This window comes from Natator depressus, chromosome 1, assembly GCF_965152275.1.
Source record: "Natator depressus isolate rNatDep1 chromosome 1, rNatDep2.hap1, whole genome shotgun sequence".
NCBI classification, from domain to species: Eukaryota; Metazoa; Chordata; order Testudines; family Cheloniidae; genus Natator; species Natator depressus.
The window spans coordinates 118,593,055-118,616,382 of record NC_134234.1 but is presented as its reverse complement, the minus strand read 5'-3'; the positions used below and the strand labels follow the sequence as shown (position 1 = coordinate 118,616,382).

At 41.1% G+C, this 23,328-nt stretch overlaps 1 protein-coding gene across 1 annotated transcript in view; it reads left to right on the top strand.

The window, feature by feature from the left end:
* The window catches only part of TMEM131 (transmembrane protein 131), a 180,455-nt gene that overhangs the window by 25,414 nt on the left and 131,713 nt on the right, over positions 1-23,328 (top strand). The window contains exon 2 of the mRNA XM_074965351.1: positions 1,429-1,490. Coding sequence (XP_074821452.1) covers positions 1,429-1,490 — 62 coding nt within the window. The remainder of the gene's footprint in view (positions 1-1,428; positions 1,491-23,328) is intronic.

Here is a 23,328-nt window from a genome sequence, read left to right as displayed (position 1 = left end):
ACTTTCCAATGTGTCGGGGGGTGCTCACTGAACCCCTGGCTCTGCCACAGGCCCTACCCCCACTTCACCCCTTCCTGCCCCCTCCCCTGAGCCTGCCATGCCCTCACTCCTCCCCCTCCCCCCAGAGCCTCCTGCATGCCACGAAACAGCTGATCAGGATGGGGAGGTTCTGATTGACAGGGCTGCCGGTGGGTGGGAGGCACTGCACATATATTACTGTGGCTCTTTAGCAATGTACATTGGTAAATTCTGGCTCCTTTTCAGGCTCAGGTTGGCCACCCCTGGTTTACAGAGTTCCTGACTCCACATTGGCCCCCTGATGGGCTGTCTTGGACCCAGGAAGCCTGGAAGTCCCGGGCCTTCACTAGTAGGCCTATTGGGCTGACCAAGAGCCAGGAACGGGAAGCCCTGGGAGCACTGCCTCCCAAGCTCTGAGGCTCATCCAGTGGGCTGAAGGGGAACCAGGATCCTGGGAGTGCTTGATGTGCTGCAGGCTACCAAGGGCCTTGGGAGCTGAGGTCCCCAACTCGCAGTGAGTCAGTGGATCCAGGTAGCCCAGTGGTCCCCAATTCCAAGGCACTCTGCATGGCAGGGTTGCCCTAGAACTAGGTGGATGAGCTAGGAGGAGACCAGGCAGGGTTTCGTCAGAAGTTTGTCTGAATCAGTTTCCACAAAATATTTAGATTTTGATGAACCAGTGAAGTGTTATGGAAAAAATGTGTCAATTTTGCTGATATGAAATGAACCTCAAGTATTTGAGGGTTTTTTGTCTTGAACTTTGCAGATACAACAGCTGTAATGCGCTCTGTTATTCACTACTCTAAAATCTTTTAGGATATAATGGAAGTCAAAATTAAGACAGACAACTGAAGTAGTTGAGTTCTAGTTAGTTTTAAACTAGAATTAAAGAATGATGCTCAGTTACCATTTTGGGTTATATTTCAGTGTCTGACCAGGATGATCACTACTGATGCTTATTGATTAAAAATAGCTAATCAGCTGCTATACTGCCATGCTCGTGCTTCCTTCATGAATAAGCAACTTGGATGAATTGCTGACATTTAATTCAACCAGTCCTTCAGTTACACTAGAAAAATTGGATTCAGAACATAGAAAAACATGGTGCTTGCACAGAGGACTTGGAATTGAGCTGTGTATCTTTGGTGGGATAGTCAGAGGGTTAGTCACTAAGACATGGTATTGAAGCTTTGGTTGTTGCCCCTCATCTTTCATAGCAAAAGTCTGGGATTTTCATATGGGGGGGTGCTGGGATTTTCATATGGGGCTGGATACTCATGTAACTTAAGGAACTGTAGCTTTCAAATAAACTGTTTGTGTAAGGCAAATATAACACTTCCAGTTACATTTGTTAATGTTATGGGATAAAGAATATTTCTCTCAGTAACTAGCTTTCCCTTTACTTCACAGCTTTCATCCAGTCGGATAGCATAATAGAAGTGCTACGTTTCAACGAAGGAGGCTTATTGCAGGTAAACAGTCATAAAATAAGAACATATCAGTTTAAAGTTTTAAATCACCTCTCTTTTATCAATTCTGTAACTTTCATCCCTTTTTTAACTTGCTAGCTGTCATTCAATGTCTCTTGGTTTAGTGGATCTTGATTTAAGTAAATTAGGAAGTACCGCTAAAACTGTAGATTTTCTTAACTGACTTTATGAAATCTTCAACATATTTTTTCTATTGGCTTGCTGCAAGCCAATAGAAATAATTAAACTGCATTGTATGAGCAGTATTATTCATTTGAATGGAACATTAGATACGGGCATCACAAAGTCTGTGTGTACACTAGGCATAACTTTTGCTAACATTGCCCACCATTACTACCACTTTTTCAGCCCATTGGTGGTACCAGAGTGAGTGGGAGAGGGATGAGGGGGACCATTAGCGTAGAGAGGTTTCTAGGTAGCTGGCACTGTTATCAGTCCCTGTGTCATGTGCACCTGCTCAGAGCAGGGCTTAAAACAACATTGGCTGCCAGTACCTTGTTTGTGCTACCACTCCTACCTTTACTGCCACCAGTCGAGCTTAAGTGATAGTAGCTTAGGTTACTTTGCGTTTGGCAGGGCTGTTTGAGTTTCTTGTTTCTTGCTCCTGCAACCTTTTGATGGCAACTGGCCTACTGTATACTGCCTTAGTGCCTGCTATTATGTCTAAAAATAACAGTAGTGCCTTGGCTTGATTCAGCTAAATTGATCAGCAATGAAATTGCTAATGTTGAGATTTAAATTGTCGTTGGACTTTGGTGTTAACATCCTTGACGAACAAGGTTGTTCATGTTTCTCTAAGTTTTTGTTTCAGGCGGTCTATAGCTCGTCCATTTTGAAGGTTGTCTTTACAACCATCATGGGTAGAAATCTAATCTAAGGTCTCATTTAAAAAAAATGATGAAGCACAATCTAGTGGCAAGGGATACATGTGCATAATTACATTTATACACGGGGCTCTGCCTAATGTGCAAGGCCTTGTGTGTGTGAGAAAGTTGCACTAATTTAACTTAAGGTATGGTTTAAACGAAAATCAGTTTTAAATAGGTACAAACCCCCTGTGTGGATACTCTTATTTTGATTTTAGTGACTTAATTTTGTCTTGCTTAAAATGATTCTTTAATTGAGTTAAGGTAAACAGAAATAAGCCTGGTTTAAACTGAAATAAGTGTCCTTACAAGGGTTTGCACTAGTTTAACTAAATAAGCCAGGTAAAAATCAAACCTTAAACTAAACTTGTGCAACCTTTTTATATAGACAAGTCCCATGTTTCTCATTTGTTGCCGGCACAGTTGGGAAGATAGTGAAATTCATGACAACTGAGAGCCCTTCGGTACTTGGTCTTATGATAGTTAATCAGCTTAAAATCCAGTAGTGCTTACAAATTGGGTAGAGATTGAGAACGGTGTAATTCTGGGTTTATGACTCAATTATTTGTTTCAGGGTTTACAAGAGATTGTAAACTCTACTTGTAGCTCACCTGAGCTTGTAAAAGCTATTACCTTGAAGTATACAGTAGGCACTAGGAGAGTCATGGTACTAATGTAGCAGTCAAGAGTAACATTTCTGGGTTAATGGTTATAGAATACATCACAGGGCCTGCAGATCTCAGTCATTGAGAACTGAATACTCCAGGGCTTACACCAATTAGTCTCTGCCAGGAGGTTGATGGAAAATGTAACTATCATTAGTCACATTTCACATTTTAGTGATATTACAAAATGTGGTGGCAGGTCAATAATGCTTACATCTATTGTTCATCACGTATTCAGTGACTTTTCTCTCCTAGAGTTCTCTGATGCATGGAGGTCCAAGAGTCAGTTTGCTCACAATGTTAACATTTGGGGTATTTGGAATACTCTCTGACCTGAAATTTCAGAAGTGATTCTCAGTGATCCCTTGCTCCTACTGTGACGGGTTGGATCACAGAAACCCCCTGGGAGCTGTCACCTGATGTGCCAAGACTACTTCTGCCCCTGCTTTCCTGCCCAGACAGCTTAGGACTTCAGTGCCCTGCCTGGTTTGAGCCAGACCTGCTGCAAACCCAGACCCAAGTCTGAACCACGTCCCCAACAGCTGTAGGCTTAACTGAAAGTAGCTTACAGAAGTGTGCCTGTCTTTCAGATGCCCAACTCCCAATGGGGTCCAAACCCTAAATAAATCTGTTTTACCCTGTATAAAGCTTATACAGGGTAAACTCATAAATTGTTCTCCCTCTATGACAATGATAGAGAGATATGCACAATTGTTTGTCCCCCCAAGTATTAATCCATACTCTGGGTTAATTAATAAGTAAAAAGTGATTTTATTAAATGCAGAAAGTAGGATTTAAGTAGTTCCAAGTAGTAACAGACAGAACAAAGTGAATTATCAAGCAGAATAAAATAAAACACCCCAGTGTAAGTCTAGTACAGTAATAAAAACTGAATATAGATAAAATCTCACCCTTAGAGATGTTTCAATAAGTTTCTTTCACAGACTGGAGCTGGACACCTTCCTAGTGTGGACACAATCCTTTTCCCTGGTACAGCCCTTGTTTCAGCTCAGGTGGTAGCTAGGGGATTCACCATGATGGCTCCCTCCTTGTTCTGTTCCACCCACTTATATATCTTTTGCATAAGGCGGGAATCCTTTGTCCCTCTGGGTTCCCACTCCTTCTCAGTGGAAGATGACCAGGTTAAAGATGGATTCCAGTTCAGGTGACATGATCACATGTCCTGTGAGACCCCAAGCCTTCATTCCTCCCAGCCTGACTCACAGGAAGGCCTGCCTGCAAACAGAGCCATCCACAGTCAATTGTCCTGGTTGATGGGAGCCATCAATATTCAAACCACCATTAATGGCCCACACTTTGCATAACGACAATAGGCCCTCAGAGTTATATTTCATATTTCTAGTTTCAGATACCAGAGTGATACATTTATACAAATAGGATGACCACACTTAGTAATTATAAGCTTTGTAATGATACCTTACAAGAGACCTTTTGTACGATGCATATTTTAGTTACGTTATATTCACACTCTATGTATAGAGTGCATCACACCTGCATGCTGCCTGGTAGTTTAGTGGGAAGCAGAAATGACTTCCTTTTCCTGTTCACCAGCTGAGGCATTGTAATCAGCAGGTAGCCTTAAGGAATGGAGCAGGGTGCTCTTCTGTTCATCCAGGCCAACTTTGGTAGGAATAGAGAGCGGGTGGTGCAATAGAATCCTGCAGAAGATGTGGAAAACAGCTAGAGAGAGCCTAGAGTGGAGGGTGGAAGTAGAGGAGGGGGGAAACCACAGATTTGTAGAGGACTGAGTTGAATATCAGTGAACAGAAAATGGGAAGACTTGTGGGGGAAAGTAAGAGCAGTTGCTCAAGAGTCACCCTGCTAGTTGGGGTGGGAACAAGGGATCTGGAACTTATTATAAGGTATTTAATATTTATATTGCAATAGTGCTTAGAGGCAGAATCTATTTTGCTAAGTACTAAGTGATCTAGAAACATAGGGAATGACAGTCCCTGCCCCAAAGAGCCTGTAATTTTAAAGGATCTCTTCAAAGTCTGGCTTGGAGGAAGCATTCTCACATGTTGCCAGTGTTCTTATTTGAGGACTTCATGGCTGTTGCAGGCCACTTCAGCAAGTCTGTGAAACCGCTTATGGGTGTCACTGCTAGCACATGGCCAGTGGTTGAACTCTCCTTAGTCCTTCTGTCGGTGGTAGTGACATTTAATCTATGGTGTGCCACAGTGATCAGCAGTAGCTGTAGTCAGACTTAAGAATTCAGAGGAGGGAAATCTAGTTGTTAAAACTATTTTCAACGTTATAGTCTACGTTGTATTTGAATGAGGAATGGGTAGCCTATGGTGAGCACCCTTTAAAATATGGAAAACCATTCATTTCCCATGTACTGTAACTTAAAAATATCATTCTAGATTTTTATCAAACTTCCCAGATTATTCCCTGGTTTTGGATTAACAGAACTTCTTTGGAGAAATTTAGATGGAGGGAAGGTAAGAAATTTTCAAAATAGAAAAATCTCATAACTGTAACTATGTTATGGAGTTACATGACTTAGTTTCTGTTTCAAAATATAATAGATGACAATTGGTTGTTTTTTCTTATATAAAACACTTCAATTGTTACATTCTGATTAAAAATAGAACCATGTAAGAACAGCTAGTTCCATAGCATGAGGCTGCCTCAACATATAACACTTACCGCATCCATTATAGTATTTATAGTTTTTAATTGCTAATTAATTGCAAATTGATTTAATTGTTAAATGTGTGGTCTATTGTTTATACAACATCTAGCACAATTAGTTCTCTGTTGGTCCCTATATATTACTAACATACAAATATGTCAGGCTAAGACATTATATACAAATTTGCGTGCAAAAAAAAATCTCAAAATACAGTTAAGATTATTAGCAGAAATAACCTTTATACAAAATACATAATAAGATTTTTACAATTAATGCTTAGGGGTTTGGAGGTTTAAGAATGCAAATGACTAGGAAAGGTAACTAGCAAATATATATACAGTTATTAAATTGGAATGTGTATATGCACCCTACAAATTCTAATACCACTAACTCTGAACCACCAGACCTGCTTATGCACTTTATCATCATATTAATATCTTATTGTATACACCATAGTAAAAATATATATGTACATTAGTGATTAGTGAGATGCATAATCAGGTAGCTCAGAGATAATGTTGTTGGAATGTTTAATGACAGATTTTCATATGCCACTATAGTCATGTAATGGTCTTTTCATGTATTTTCACTGTAGCACTAGCAATAGGTAAGATTGTCCAGGAACCGTTTTTCATGTTTATGCACCTTTTGAGGGCAGGGCATTTGGTAATGTCTAGCCAAAGTATATGCAATCTCTGATTTCTTTTGTAAAATATTAGGAAGTTTCTTCAAACTTCTGAGAATATTAAAGTTACCTGATACAGCACTTGGAAAATGCCAATCAAAGTTTTTCATGCAGCCTTAACTCTGTACCCTTGTATGTGCATAATGATAGTCGTCTTATCTGATCATGTACTATTTCTGAAATATAGTATATTGTCATAAAAATATTTTTCTGTAACTTTTCTAAGGTGCATCATTTAAGCGAATGAGGCAAGTTTGTGTACAGTGAATGAGGCAAGAACTCTATTGAGTGCTTGATTCATTCTCACTGCAGCTTGCATCTAAATGAGGACATATATTTAAGCAACAGTACATGATCATGGAATTTGTGTCATGCACATGCAGATAACATTTGCAATATAGCTTTTTGTATAAAGTTTGTATTCTAGCAACCTTAATTGTAAGTTAGTAAACTTACTATGGCTTTCATTGGTTGTTGCTGGTCCAGTTTTATTCACATGCTCTGAAAGCTGACTGTGTAAAACAGCAAAGGAGAAACAAATTTAATGATTTATTCTTATATTAAAAATGTACTTAGGAAGAATAATATAGAAAGGTAGAGTAAAGGCCAAAATATTTGTACAGTTCAAAGGCCAGTTCTTTTGAGTTATCATTGTACAGTATATTCTCTCATGCTATTTCATTTTGATGTTTTCTTGCTGTAATAGTAAGTTATTTTTCTCCTAGTTCTGTAGTTTTTAATATGGTGATTTGTCACAGTTACTCATTTCAGCTGATCCAGTGCAACCCAACAGAGAAAATATATTTATCATAAGTTCAACTTGAATATCTTGTCAGAGGACAGTTATTTTTACGGAAGCTGTAAACTCTGTAGCAGGGGTGGCCAACCTGTGGCTGCCAGTGGGTGGGAGCGGGGCGGGGATGGGACGAGACAAGACGATTGACCTGATGGGGGGCGCTGCTGACGTATTACTGTGGCTCTTTGGCAATGTACACTGGTAAATTCTGGCTCCGTCTCAAGCTCTGGTTGGCCACCCCTGTTCTGTGGTGTCTACTTCTGTAATATTACACTGCACCACTGTCAGGATGTTTTTACACATCACTATTCAAGACTGAGCATTCACCTCTCTGTACATCATGCAAGTTCTCATAAATATCAAAGGTTTTTCTGGGTTACCTGGTGCTGTAGAATGAGACTCATAGCAATAACTTAAGTTGTGAATTTTAAAAAAGCTTGTCTGAAAGTCAGATGCCAGCATTCAGATATTTAAAATTACTGAAGTTCTGCATACAAAATCAGTTATGAAATTAAGGAACATTGTATCAAACGTTCTTGGGTGTCCTCTCCTTAAGGAAGTGATACATATTTCAGGGCAAGAAGCAAACTTTTATACCCTGGAGGGAATTTACTTATCCAGTAGGCAAATTACAAAAGTGCAGACTGTTGCACAATTTGCTCTTTATCACTGGTACTGAAAGGAAAACTAGTCTTGTTACTGATTTTAAGATCAAAACATGTATATACCTGGAAAATACACTCACAGTAGAACACTGCTAATTCATATTCGTTGGGAGCCCTTTAGAAATTACTGCATTCTGAGATTTTGACCACCAAAGCAAGGAAAATGTGTGCCAAAATGTAGTCTAAATACCTTTATTGTTTAAAATACTTAGTATAACTGTTTAGTTTAGTTTGTTTTTAATTGTTAGTCACCCACAGAGTATAGAAATCTAATTTACTAGTAAATAGTCTGTATCAGATTTGATAAAAGTAAAGAAGCCTTGGTGAGTGAGACACCTTGCAGCAGGTTGCTATTAAAGTGCTGCTCAGTAGTAGGGGGAGAGAGTCATTTTTTGTGTGGATTATGGTGTGAGTGTATTAAAGTATGCACTAGTATGATGTTCTGCTTGTCTTAAGGGAACGACTTAGAAGACTTAAGTGCAACAATTTAGATTGGAATATACGCTTGAATTAACGCATGGTAATTGTGTCCATGATAGGTAGGGTTTTAACTGTGTTAATTTTGCAGATTTGGTCAGCTCCACCTACATTCTGTATTCAAATCCATGCCCTCTGGGACTGTATACAGTATTCCAAACCTGCAAGCTTTCTCAAATAGCTTCTGTTTAAAGTACCAATGAACTGCAATAGGCATGACAACTTTCAGTTCTGGGTGAATGTTTTTGACCCCATATTTTGGTTTGAATAGCTAGAAGAATCTTTACACCAGTAGACATTTGTCATTGTAGGCTTCCTGCCTCACAGCATTCATTTCTAATCTTGATGATTCAAGACAGCAGAATTTAAAATCTAAAATTAATCTCGAGGGAAGATAATTTTTGATCTTCAAAATTTTGATAGTACTCTGTCACTTGGATATATTATACTCTCATGGTAACAAAGGGAGACTGCCAAGAGGTGAACAACTTAACCAGTAATGAAGCTTATAGCTGTAAACTTCCTAAAATTGTTTGCTCTAAAATAGATTTTAAAAAATGTGGTGTATTATAGCTTTTGTTGGCCCTTGTTTGGGGTGACTCGCAAATTATTCCAAACTAATGTCAATAAAAACTTCACACTACACTAACCATAATTTTCTTTCACAATAGGGACTTACCTTAAGTCGCAAGTAAACCTGTCCATGAAGATTTAGCAAGTCAAAGTCCTCAAATTGTGCAAGAGGGATGTTGGCAGTTCTGTAGCTATTCAAAAGCTGGCTAAAAAGTTTGCCAACATGTCTCCCTCTACTGAAAGGAGATATATACCTGGGAGCAAGGAAAGGGAGAAATAAACTACAATTGCTATCTGTCAACAAGCTGTGACCTTATGTTAGGCTGAATGATACTTTACCACACCTTTTAAAAAGCTGTATTTTTAAAGACAAATGCAAATAAATGCTTACCTTTAACTTTCAGAATAAACTCTTCATGGCTATTGACAAATGAGCAAACTTCTGCAGTTTCCACAGTATGCATCTGATGAAGTGAGCTGTAGCTCACGAAAGCTCATGCTCAGATAAATTGGTTAGTCTCTAAGGTGCCACAAGTACTCCTTTTCTTTTTGCAAATTTGAAGTGTGTGCTAAGGTTTGCCCTTGTCTCCTAAGAAAGGGATTCACTATAAACTTGAGGCAATCCAGAAGAGGGCTTTGTGGGTGGGTTTTTTCCCATTTGTCTGTTTACTCACCCACTCCAAGTAAGGCAGCTATCTTCTAGGTTAGTGATCTGCTTCTCACCTTAAATGGCTGTTAGGTACTGCTGCTAATGCAGGGCATTTTAATCCTAAAGAATAAATACACCCTGTCTTCTACTATTAAAGAAGTGGCAAGAGAACCTCAAGCTCACTCTAAGGCCAAGTTTACACTAGAGAGCTTTCAGTGGCCCAACTGTAGTGATGCAGCAGGGCCGCTGTAAGATCGCTCAGGTAGCCACTCTCTACTGTTGACATAATTAAATCACCTCCCAGTGAGTGGCAGTAGCTATGTCAGCCGGAGACGCTCTCCCACCAACATAGTGCTGTCCACACCTGTGCTTCTGTCAGTGTAACTATGTTGCTCAGAGGTGTATTTTTTCACAATCTGAGCAACATAAGTTATATCTACAAAAATGATAGTGTAGAGAGCCTAAAACTCTTTAGTCAGTATGGATATTTTTTCTGCTATAATCGTAGGTATGCAGAATTCCTTTCAGAAGCCGGTTGTTGTAAAAGGGTGTAAGTCTTGGCTGTCAGTTGAAGGCATTGAAGGGCCAAATGGGATGGAAAGCAACAAGAAAAGTAACTATGTACAGTTATGTATAATCAGGATCTTTGGTACTAGGTTCATGTAAATTCTGCTTAGCACCAAAGGTAATCGTAACTGCCTCAGTCCTCAGCATGTCATGGACAAAAACTAACAGGAAATATAGTGACTTTGCAGTGTGGACAGCTTGCTAAAAGAACCAAGCTGAAGAGTTGTAAAGGCTATAAGAAAAGGAGTACTTGTGGCACCTTAGAGACTAACCAATTTATTTGAGCATAAGCTTTCGTGAGCTACAGCTCACTTCATCGGATGCATACTGTGGAAACTGCAGAAGACATTATATACACAGAGACTATGAAACAATACCTCCTCCCACCCCACTCTCCTGCTGGTAATAGCCCATCCAAAGTGACCACTCTCTTTACAATGTGTATGATAATCAAGTTGGGCCATTTCCAGCACAAATCCAGGTTTTCTCACACACCCCGCCCCCAAACAGACACAAACTCACTCTCCTGCTGGTAATAGCTCATCCAAAGTGATGTTTCATGGTCTCTGTGTATATAATGTCTTCTGCAGTTTCCACAGTATGCATCCGATGAAGTGAGCTGTAGCTCAGGAAAGCTTATGCTCAAATAAATTGGTTAGTCTCTAAGGTGCCACAAGTACTCCTTTTCTTTTTGCGAATACAGACTAACACGGCTGTTAATCTGAAACCTGTAAAGGCTATAGTGTCTTAACCAGGAGTGTGCCACTCTTTTAATTGTGGGTGATTTGATAGCTTTAATAGAAGTATTTTACACACACTGCTACACTTTTTGATAAACCAAGAATAGTGTCTCAATTTCATAATGTAAAGCACTGAAATCCATGACATTGTGGAAATCTCTGAGGTGCTCAGATTGTGCACTCTATAAATGTCTGCATGTTTTTCACCTTTGCTCCTGAGAAATGTTTTGACAAAAACCTTTTTTTGAATCATTTCAGAAATGGGATTTTGTCTTGTTGCATGGTAGAAATTTTTTAAAAAATTAAGTGCCCAAAGTAAATGAGTATTGCAAAGCCAATGTCAGTAGAACAGATTGCATCAGCTGGAGTCCTCTAGTGTTTTCACTACCTCATGTGAGTTAGGTGATGAAAGAGCAGGGCAAAAATGACTCATTCTCAATCCACTAGTTCAGCTAACTCACAGATTGAGGGTATTTGATTTTTATTACCTTGATCAAGATATTCATTTATGCTTTATTTAATTCTTCTGTTTGTTAACGTAGAGCTAATGTGGTGGCAGAGACTGTTATCTCCCTACCAGCTTGGCAGTTGCCTTGTAAGAGCTCAACTGCAGCATAGCAAGCAGCTTTTGTACTACTGGAAACACGCCTTAATAACAAATAGCAATGGATATGAAAGATCCCTAGTATATCATGACTGGGATTGAGTTTTGAATTTTAGTTTTAAAATAGTTTATGAAAATTACTGTATCGGAATTAAAACCACTTTAGATGTTTGAAGAAAATTATAAGTAGGTTTAAAAAGAAATCTCAAAAACCTGGGAAGCGGTGGTAGCTTAGGAGCTTTCTCCATCCTTTTCTACTAGCTTATCAACCAGTGGGAACAGGATATTCCAACAAATTTGTGATTTCAACCGCTTGTGAGGCTTGGTTCTGACCAAGTTTTTATAGTATTGGCTGAGTCCCTCTTGGGGACAGTCACCAGATTGTGTTAATTGGACACAACCTTTGGATCCCACATGCATCCAAGACAGCTGGATCAGGGAAGAGTCCAGGCAGTGTCTTATTGTGTGAGGTACACTCCTAATAAAGTGCAGACTCCCTGTATGAAACCCTTCCTTGAGATGTGAGGCTCCACAGTCCAACTGCCTTAAGCCCTAAGCAGTGTTAAACCTCCCAAACTTCCTGAGTCACTTATGTATGCTCCCCCAGAATCCCCTCTTTATAGGCATTCTGGTTTGTAGTCAGGGATATATGGCAGGTAAAGTAAAGGAACACAGGCTTTGCACAGGAGCGTCTTAAACAGGTGCACATTTTACTCTTAATACAGGAGAGTTACAGATCTATGCAAAATAATAAATACCTGAATGCAAATCTGTCTTCATGTCCTCACCACTGAGTGCCTGGGTTTTGGTCAGTGTCCTTGGAGAAGCCAAAGCCTCTTGCTCCCTGCCCCTACTCCTTCAACTAATGTCTAAAGTTTCTGGTAATGAAGTGGCTCTGTTTGTTTGGAGCCTGCTCTTAAAGCACGCTCTGATACTGCTTCACAAAGGTGGATTAAGTGCATTGACAGAAAATCCCCTTGTGTCAGCGTAGGACGAATCTACACTACAGTGCTACATGACACAGCTGCAGTGCCTTAGCAGTGCCTGTGGTGTAGACATACCTGTAGTCTGTGCCTGCTAGAAAAGGGAAGTTCTAATCCAGGCTGAAAGCTACAATCATAAATGCTATTAATAAAAAAAGGAATTAATACATTGACAGATAAATTTCCCAAATTGTCAAGAGAAATCAAGTATTGGGGCTAGCCGTGTTAGTCTGTATCCACAAAAACAACAAGGAGTGTGGTGGCACCTTAAAGACTAACAGATTTATTTGGGCATAAGCTTCATCTGAAGAAGTGGGTTTTTTAACCCACGAAAGCTTATGCCCAAATAAATCTGTTAGTCTTTAAGGTGCTACCGGACTCCTTGTTGTTTTTAAGAGAAATCAAGCTGTTTCAGCAGCAATCATTAGCTGAGTATAGGTTTTTATATACTTTTTTGTTTCCTTTTGACTATTTGTCCTTCTTATTCATTTTGTTTAGGCTTTCACTTTGGATTGTATGTAAAGGTTTTCATTGTTCAGCACTTTCTCAGACTGGGTTCTTATGTCAAAACTGACCTTCATGTAGAAGCCTAACATTATTTTGTTGGAATTTTATGCAGCCAAGTGCTGGTAGGAAGTCATATTATTATCTAAAAAGGACCAGTAGAAAGAAAATGGCAGTTTGTATAGCTGACTCCTTAAGATTTGTAAATATTAATGAAGGATTTTCTGATTCTGTTTAGAAAATTAAGGGTGGGATTTCCAAAAGTGCTCACCATTAGAATGGGAGCTTTACTGTTGACATCAGTGGGAGCAGAGTTAACATTTGGGCATATTTGTTTTGCTGCTTAAATAATACCGGGGGTGAGTCTCAGTGTAGTCTATGCTAGAAGCGCTACAGTGGCACAGCTGCGCCAATAAAATAAATAATAAAACCATCTCTGAGAGAGGCAGTAGCTATGTCAGTAGGAGAGCTTCTCCTGCTGACACGGTGCTGTCCACACTGGCAACTAGGTCGGCGTAATTTATGTCACTCATACGGGTGGCTTATTCACACCCTCGAGTGACATAAATTATACTGGTAGTGTGTACAAACCCTTAGTTGCAAGAATTTTGGTTTTAAAAGTCCAATTGGGCTGACATGCTTTTTGGCATTTATTTCATTTGTAGTTGTCTCCACATGTTTTCCATCCTAGATACTAGGAAGATATTCACTGGTGAATAAAAGGAAGTTTGCAGTCCTTTAAATAAAATTTCTGACTTCTCTAGATCAGCTGAATATTGAAGGAAAAAATTAGCAGATTTGTTCTGAGTTCTTATCTGATTTTTTTTTGTATTCTCTACTAATAGAAACAGGGTTTTTTTAACCCTTAATTAGACTTAATTTGGCAGGGAATATTATAGGGACATCTTTGAGTAATTAAGACAATGTTTTTGTTTTGAATACGGCAGTTCACCTTCCTCCCACCCATCCCATCCCCCAATTTTGCAAAGGTTGTCTTTAGATTCTTGTACTGCACTAATCACCATAGTAGGATGCCTACAGTGACACTTTTAAATAGCTTTTCTTTCCTTTCCTCAAGTTGCTACTCTTCTCAACCTCACTCACAGGGGCCTTATGTTTCTAGGGAAGAAAGACTCCATGAACTAGATATTATGGGATGTGTAATCTTGAGGGTGAGAGGTACTTAGAGAATCAAATGCTTTATGCTTAATTCAGCACTGCAAAAGTGAGCGCTCCAATCTGAGATAGAAAAGTTTCAAAATAAAGCCGACATTACTTTTTTTTAGAATTCAGGGCCATGTTAGGAACTTCCTATTTCTGATTAGAAATGTGAATTTCTGAATCACTCTGTTTACCAGGGTAAGTAATATTTTATCTATCAGTTTCAGATATTTCAAGGTGCAAATCATGCATTTTTATTTTTGAGATGTGTACTGCTAGGGCAGAAATCTGTTTGGGGAGCTCACACACATGTGCATGGAAAGTTCAGGTTCATTAGTACTTACACCAGTAAGACAGGACGAAATGTTCTGAGAACTGGTGCATTGAAATAAAAGGCTCCTTTTGAGAGCTGCAGGTGCTCAGCACTTATGATAATCAGGTCACTTTTATTTAGATGCCTAAAAGTAGGTACTAGTGTTAGAAAAATTCAGCTGTGGACCACAGGATTATTTAATATTATTGCCACCATCCTACCACTTTTCCAGAGACATCTTGTTGAAAAAGTCCAACGCTTGGAGTCAACCAGAGAGTTGAATATGCATCCTCTTGAATGTTGGGTTATTTTGAAACATGAAACCTACATCAGGGACTCAAAACAGATGCTCTTTTATTAAATTACCCTTTTGTGATATTGTGAAAATATTTTCCATTAGTTTAAAAAAAACTTGCAAAAGTTTCCTGACGGAGGGAGCATTTTGCCTCGGATATTGGTGTTAGGGGGTCTCTACTACTTACTTGCTCTCCAGTGTTCTAGAGTCATTCAAGTGGAGAAGTGTCAAAAATGGCTTCTACGGTGATTTGTTCTAAAGACGGTGTGATAAAGCACGTGAATATTTTAAGTCTCAGCTCTTGAGCTCTTCCAGAAAGCTTAAGCATTGCAAGTGCCATTTCAGTGAAGTTTTACAAAGTTCCTTTATAAATGCTGTGACTACCATTGCAATGGGCTTGTGAGGCCAGAAATAGAATGCTTATGGTACTCGCAAGCTGTAGAGATCATACCTGTAAAACCTATAATTTTCTGAGGCCTCAGATATTTCTTCTTCTTATGGACACAAGCTTGCAGTCCCCCTGAATACATCATTTGAAGCTTACTGGAAATCAAGCGCTGCCAAAAGAGCCTGTTACTCATACAATCACCACTGAAGAAACAAAGGTTTCAGTAAAGGTAAATAATCTGTTTAGCTGTTTTGGAGTTATATTAGCATGAAGGCGAGAGACTTCATTTTTTAAAAGCAAAAACCAGAGGAAACTTTCAGACAAGTCTTAAGATTCTAATGCCCTTTAACTAGATATAAAGCCAGGAACTCTGGAATTATTATATTAAATCTAAAGCCAGGAACTCTGGAGACTTGCAGCTATGGTTCCAACACCAACCTTAACTCTACCCCATAATCCAGCCACTCGCTAGCTTTAGGCCAGACACCCCCTTACTTTGCCCACCTTTCTTTGTCCAGTCCACAGTCCCACTATGAGCCAGAGACTAACATTTTACAGCTTGAGATCTGACTACTTATTCACCTTCATATGGGGTGCTTAGTGTGACTAGATAGCAAGTGTGAAAAATCAGGACGGGGGTGAGGGGTAATAGGTCCCTATATATGAAAAAGCCCTGAATATCGGGACTGTCCCTATAAAATTGGGACATCTGGTCACCCTAGGTGTGCTCCAGTTTACCAATATGTAAGCTGGAAACCCCACTAGTCTTTCCTCATATATCCTCTTGATAACAGCTGGAAGACACCTTCCATATGCATTTCAGAGAACCAGCTCTGTTCTATTCACTCTACCAATACTGCCAGCCTGTATAAAAAAGGCAAGGACTTCCCATCCCCTCAAAGAACAGATAGGGGAGCAAGTATACATGTAGGCCCTGCTTGGCAGCTTCCCAGTGCCTTCAACACTTCACTGCTAACTCTTACTTCCCCACCCCTAATTAGGTCACTTTCAGTGATGATGTAAACTGATGCTTCACCTACTCCTCTTCCCTTCAATCTGGGTCCTGCATATTGCTGATGGCTATCTCCAGCACTGGGCCTGAATACAAGGATTGATACTTAGTCTGATTTGGAGTTCACCTGACCACCTGTACCTATCCAGGATGAAAGGGTGGATTTAGGTTAAGTTCAACTGAAGTCCATGTTGTTGCAATTCGTATATTACTCTTGGGGGAATTCTGTGCCAAGAATTATGCACACAATATTTTAAATTTCTGCATATTTTATTTGTCAAAATAACACATTATAATCACACCAGTTTCAGTTATTTTTGGTAATTTATTTCAAAATACCTGTCAGCAAGTATGTTTGAAACAATACAGACGACAAAGATTCAGGACATTTTTTTTGACAAATAGACTCCTTATTAGGCATATTGCTCAGTTCTCCATTAATAATTAATTTAAACTACAATACAGAACTATATTTCCTTCACCCCTCAGAAGCAGTGCAAAGGCTTGGGGGAGTTGGGTAATGGAAGAGCTGAGGGAGAGGGAAGTAATTGTTGGGAAGGAGCCTGGGTGTGAGCTTGGAGAGGTTGCTGAGTATGGGTGGGAAAAGAATGGAACAGGTTTTTTTGGGCATGGAGGTGGGGAGGGATTGTTAGGGAGCTTCCGCCATGCAACCCTGACTGACCTCTGGCCTCTCCAATTCAGTTAGACACATCTGGCCCTTTCCCCCATGTATATCTGCACCCCCTCCCCCCATCCGTATTGTCTGTGCCCGCACTCAGCCACCCCCATTCCCCCATGTGTTCTGCACCGCCTGTCCCCAAGTGTCTGTGCGCCCGCTCAGCCAGCCCCATTCCCTCATGTGGCCCTGTATCCTCTCCCCCATCCCCCTGTGGCACAGCACCTCCCTCCCCCCTGTGGCCCTGCACCTCCATTCCCATTCAGCCCCTACCCCAGTCTGTCCACCACTAGCTCTTATGAACCCTATCTGTGACCCCTCCAGCAGCCCCATGTTCCCCTTTCTTTCTGTCTCCACATATCCCCTGTCTCCTGACCTGGCCCAACAGGCGGTGTGAAGAAGGCACTGCAGCCTCTTTCTCTTCCCTATGGTAGGTGGGGCTGGCTGGGGATCAGCTGCTCTGTTCTAGTGCCACAGTGCCCTCTGGTGTGCAAAACTTTTCGGCAGAAGTTATTTTCTGCCGGGGGGGAGGGGGGGAGGAGGAGAGATGCATGGCACATTAATTATCTGTGTACACAGTGGCATAAAATTTCCCCAGGAGTAATATTTGCACAAGAGTACATTTAAATATGATAAGGCAACTGGTGAAAGTCTCTAGCTTGAAGATGGATGATGGGCGGAGGCCTGGGGCTGATTTATGATTGTTAGAAACTAAATTTCCAATTAAGTTTCTAGCATTCTGAAGCAATAACATTCTCTCTTAAAAGATAGTATCTCAAGTTTTATTAGACATAAAATGTCATCTCTGCTGTTTAACAGCTTCCAGTGTCCATTAAGTAAGCGACCATTACAACCAAACCCCACTTGGTTTATCTTTATAAGATAAATAATTTTCCCCTCATTTCACCTAGACTTAAGAATTCATTTCGCACTAAATTACTTTTGTGTTTGGGAGGCATAGCTGCTAAAAGTAAAGATGAACACATCTTGGAATTGTTGACAACTAAAACTATTGTGGAGTAAAACTTTTTTGTATTTGTCTAGATGGTTAGCTCAAAAGGCAGAGTTTGAAGTTATCTTGGAGGAAACCAGTATCCCATTAATTGACAAACAGTTAATATTAGTTTGTGCAAAAATGCTTATCCTTAGGTGGTCATTACGATAAAACTACTGCCACAGAAGACTGGTTAAAAGGAGCCTTTTATTTCTAAGTGAAAGAAAGGATCTGCGTCCAGAAATGACATGGTCAGGTTTGCTAAATGGCATTCATTTACTATGTAACTTCTAGAAGCTTACATACATCTCATTATTTTTAACTTTGACCAGGTGCAAACTTCATCCTGGACAGTGCTAACTGTGCCATTGTAACTTTGCATTTTATAATTACCTTTTCTCCTGCGTAGGTGAGATTTCACAAATGTTTCCTTTAAGTTTTTTATGCTAATTATATGCTCTCATTGATGAATCTCTTTCAGGAAAGAGGGATATATTTTGTATGTATAGTAAAAATGTGTGGGATAGGAAACAATATTTCTTTCAACTCAGCACTGCCCCTTCCCTTTAAAGCCTGGATTGGGAAGGAATAACTGATACATAGTTTTAGTTCTTGGCAGTCATGCTGACAGCTGGTGTAGAGGTGGACCCAGTCAGAAAGGAAAAAGAGCATGCCAAGCTCCAACACAGAACACCCACAAATTTATTTGACGCTGGAAGAAAAAATTTGCCCAAAAAGAGAGTATGTAATTGAAAAGATTCGTGTTATGCATCTGTATATATTATGGATTTTGCAAGACTACACAGATTACTAATCAGTTTTATGAAATGTCAATTATAGAAGCTGCTACATCAGATTTACATTTGCTTTAGTTGTGCAATGATTTAGTTATGCTCATGAGCTATTCACGTTGCCTTGGTATCATTTTACCCTAGTTCACCTTGATTTCAAAACAATCATTGAGATTTGAGTCTCATTTTACATGTATTACATTTAACCCAGGCAGTCAAATAGGCAAAAGAACACTTTTCTGTATAAATGTCAATCTTAGTGATCTTTGGTTTTGCTTCCTGTTTACAATTTAATATATTGAGAATCTGTTCAGTGTTCTGTTCAGTGATATACAAAGTTTACGATCTGTTTTAGTGTATGAAGCATCATAATCTTTTAAATTTAGTTTTAAAGCATAAGATAAGAAATTTGTGTGTATATATAAGACATTTAATTACAAGTGGAGTAGAAGACATAACTTATGGCAGTAGCTACAGAAGTACTTATTATTCAATAGTTCAAATAAGTTGAAGGAACATCTCCATTTATTCCTCTATGTTCAGAAGTTTAATTCTAGCCAACATTTGCTCCTGGCTGCAAATTGGTCTAAAAGATGGTTCAAGACTGACATCAGGTGTCTTGTTTAAGTTTGGAAATTGGCTCACTTAAGATTATATTATCTGCTGAAGAATAAAGGCATCATAAAACTTGCTCCTATTAGTTATGTGACAGCTAGGGCTGGTTGGCAAGGATGGGATAGTTTTGGGTAAGTCTTTCTCAGCAGTCTTGTTACTGGACCTAACCCTGCCGGGATGTCATCATCCAGTGGCATCATTTAGAGGTTTTGTCAAGTTTTTACTAAGCCACCATATGACTCAGTTCAGAGGCAGTACCATCTAGTGATCAGAACAAGGGATTGAAAGTGAAGATTCTTCTTTTAGTAGTGTCCCTATGGGTGCTTTACTTTAGATGAATCTGTGTCCCTGCACCTTTAATCAGAGAATTTAGGTAGCAGTGTCCATTCTGCCTGCACAGGCACTCTGCCTCTCTCATGGTCTCCCTCGAGGCTATCTTGCACTGTGCGGGTGAACCACACTCCAATTCTTCTCAACTACCCTTGTCCTGAGACAGCAGTTTGCTTGCTTACCTCTCTTTATACTTGATAGTGTTTAGTTTATAGTTCTTCTTAGAGTTTCTGATCCTTTTGTAGTACCTCTAAAGTAGTGGCTGTCAACCTTTCCAAATTACTGTACCCCTTTCAGGAGTCTGATTTGTCTTGTGTACCCCCAGGTTTCACCTCAGTTTAAAAACCACTTGCTTACACAATCAGACATAAAAATACAGAAGTCTCGCAGCACACTGTTATAGAAAAATTGCATACTTTCTCATTTTTACCGTATAATTATAAAATAAATATATACCTCTCCAACACATCATCAGTGATCTACAACCCATCCTGGACAACGATCCCTCACTTTCACAGGCCTTGGGAGGCAGACCAGTCCTCGCCCACAGACAACCCGCCAACCTAAAGCATATTCTCACCAGCCAACGACACACGGCACCATAGTAACTCAAGAACCACTCCATGCAACAAACCTCGATGCCAACTCTGCCCACATATCTACACCACCGACACTGTCACAGGACCTAACCAGAGGAGCCACACCATCACCGGTTCATTCACCTGCACGTCCACCAATGTAATATACGCCATCATGTGCCAGTAATGTCCTTCTGCTATGTACATCGGCCAAACTGAACAGTCCCTACATAAAAGGACGAATAGTTACAAATCAGATATTAGGAATGGGCTTTTCCTGTGTATCTGGCTAGAGCATCGGAGTTCAAAGTGCAGTCCAGAACGGTCACGATGGAGCACTCTAGGATAGCTCCTGGAGGCCAATACCGTCGATTTGCATCCGCACTACTCCAAATTCGACCCAGCAAGGTCGATTTTAGCGCTACTCTCCTCATCGGGGAGGAGTACAGAAGTTGATTTTAAGAGCCCTTTAGGTCGATGGAATGGGGTTGGTTGTGTGGACGCAGTCATTTTTAAGTCGACCTAATGCGGCTAAATTCGACCTAACCCCGTAATGTAGACCAGGCCTGTGACGCTGCAGTTACCTTTCACCAGCCAAGAGCACTATCTGTACTCCTTCAGCTTCAGCACGGAACTGTCTGACTATGTAGGTCCTTTTTATATGGCTCTCCTGGGCCTTGATTGGGTCTCCCTGCAGCCTCTCTGATTGCCTAGCCTTTCACAGTCTCTCTAGGCTGCCCAGAGGACTTAGCTCCACTGTTTTTCATGGGACAGATGTGGCAGGACCCTGAGGCCTCCAGCGGGGGCCTCTGAGCCTAGTCCGCCCTGTCACACCAGCATCTGACCCCCCGGTCATGACTATTCTCCAGGACAAAGATTGTCCCTGGAGCCCTCAACCTCCAGAAAGGGAGAATTGCAGAGAAATTCAGCTGATTTTCCCCCTGGCAAAGCATCTAGAGAAAGGGCGGCAAGCCCTCAAACCGAGCTCTTAAGCAGCCAAAGAAGACTCCTGGCACATTCAGTCACCTGTGCACCAATGGCTCCAAAACACAGTACCCAGAAAACACAAGGACCATTGGGTACAAGCTCTGCTTTAATGCCTAAAGACCTGAGGAGCAAAGGCTCTGAAGTGGTGGCACTGCCTGCTGAAGATAAGAATAGAGACCATATCATCTCTACAAAATTGGTACCAACAGAAAAATCCTTGGCACAAAGCAGCCCTTGTCATAATGCACCCTCCATAAAAGATCATCCGTACAGATGAGTCAGCACCAGCAATCCCTGATGGTACTGATTGCAACAATGGAATCACACAAGTTCCGTTTCTCCAGGGACCTTGTGATTGCAGAGGAACTGTAGTCCCCACTACTCAGTACCAGAGCTCTGGAATCTGAGCATGTCTCAGTCCTCGGCATCACCAATGGCACCGGAGCATTCAGCTCCAGCGACCCTATCAGCCCCACTCTACTCCAGCGGGGAGCTAGACCGTGATCAGGATGACAATTTCTTTCTGGTCTCATACCATAACCCACCATTTTACAGTGTCTGGGACCTCTTCTGCTATACCCATCCTCCGCTCTCCAGTCTTCCTGGTATGGTCACCTGTGGGTACTTCCCCTCCCCCCTCCCCCCCCATCCCTCCAGTGGCCTTACTGTGACTTCTTAGACTTCTGGTGTCTTCTACAGGGAGTCCACCAGACATTCCCCCTATGGCCTCTGTATTCAGAGCCCCAGGAAGAAACTTTCGAGGAACAGGAGGCCAGACTAGAGGTGGAAACTACTCAACCGATGAACATCTCTTCCTCCTCACCAGATAAGGTGGTAATGCTCCATCTTCCACTATTAGCTGATGATTTTAAGCTTTTCCAAGATCTCACTAAGAGGGTGGATGATGCTCTGTGAATTCCCCTAGCTGTGGTGAAAGACCCCAACCACTCCTTGCAACAAGAATAGCTGCTACGTACAGACTTTCCACATCCCTTCAGAAGTCGCCTGACTCTCTCCATCGGGAGTTGGGAGAACATCATCTCTGACAGGTGGGTCTTAGAGATTATCTTCAAGGGTTACCTGATCCATTTCACATCCCTCCCTGCCCATCCTTCTTCAGGGACTCTTCTCACGACAGACTATTAAGTCGGGAAATAGATCACCAGTTATGCCTAGGGGCCATGGTACTAGTCCTCACTCACCTCAAAGGCAAGGGGTTTTATTCCAGGTATTTCCTGATCCTCAAGAGAAAGGACGGTTGGAGACCCATACTAGATAGGTGAAGGCTCAGAAGTTCAAGATGGTTACACTAGCAGCCATTATGCCATCTCTGGAGCAAGGAGATTGGTTCTCGGCCCTCAACCTACAAGATGTCTACTTCCACATTTCAATCCGACCGTCCCACAGGAGATTCTTCCGATTTACCTTTGGGCAAGACCATTATCAGTACAGAATGCTCCCATTCAGCCTTGTCTGCATCCAGGATATTCTCCCAGGTCCTCTCCGTCGTAGTGACACATCTACGAACATTAGGTATTGCCATTTACCCATACCTGGACGACTGCCTTCTCAAGGTTCATTCCTTCAAAGACGCCCTGTAAGCCACCCAGAGGACCATGCACATATTTGTACAACTGGGCCTACACCTCAATAAACAGAAACCAACCTTGATCCCCCCCCGTACAATGTCTGGAGTTTATTGGCGCCAAGCTTGGCGGAGTGTAAGTGAGAGCATTCCTTTTGCCTCACAGATTCAACACCCTGATGAGTCTCATAGACAGTCTGGGCCAGCCCATCAACACCAGCTAAGAATTGCCTCTAGCTTCTCGGGCATATGGTGGCATGCACATTTGTGATGCCACACTTCCTTTTGACATGAGATGTTTACAGATATGGCTCAGATCTGTCTAATCTCCAAACAAGGATGGGCTAAACAATCTGCTGTCGATGCCCTTCAGGGTCAAACGCTCCCTGCATTGGTGGAAAGAACCATCCAACATCCATGCAGGCATCCCATTCACACAACCAACACTGATTCTAACAATAGATGCCTCTCTAATAGGCTGGGGAGCCCACCTAAACAACTGCAAAGTCCAGGGCAAGTGGTCTCCCACAGAATCAGTACTCCATATCAATCTTTTGGCATTAAGAGCTGTCAGAAATGCTAGTGCACACTTTCTCACACACAAGTCATGACAGACCATATATCTGACAATCGCCAAGAGAGTGCCAGATCACCTTCCCTTT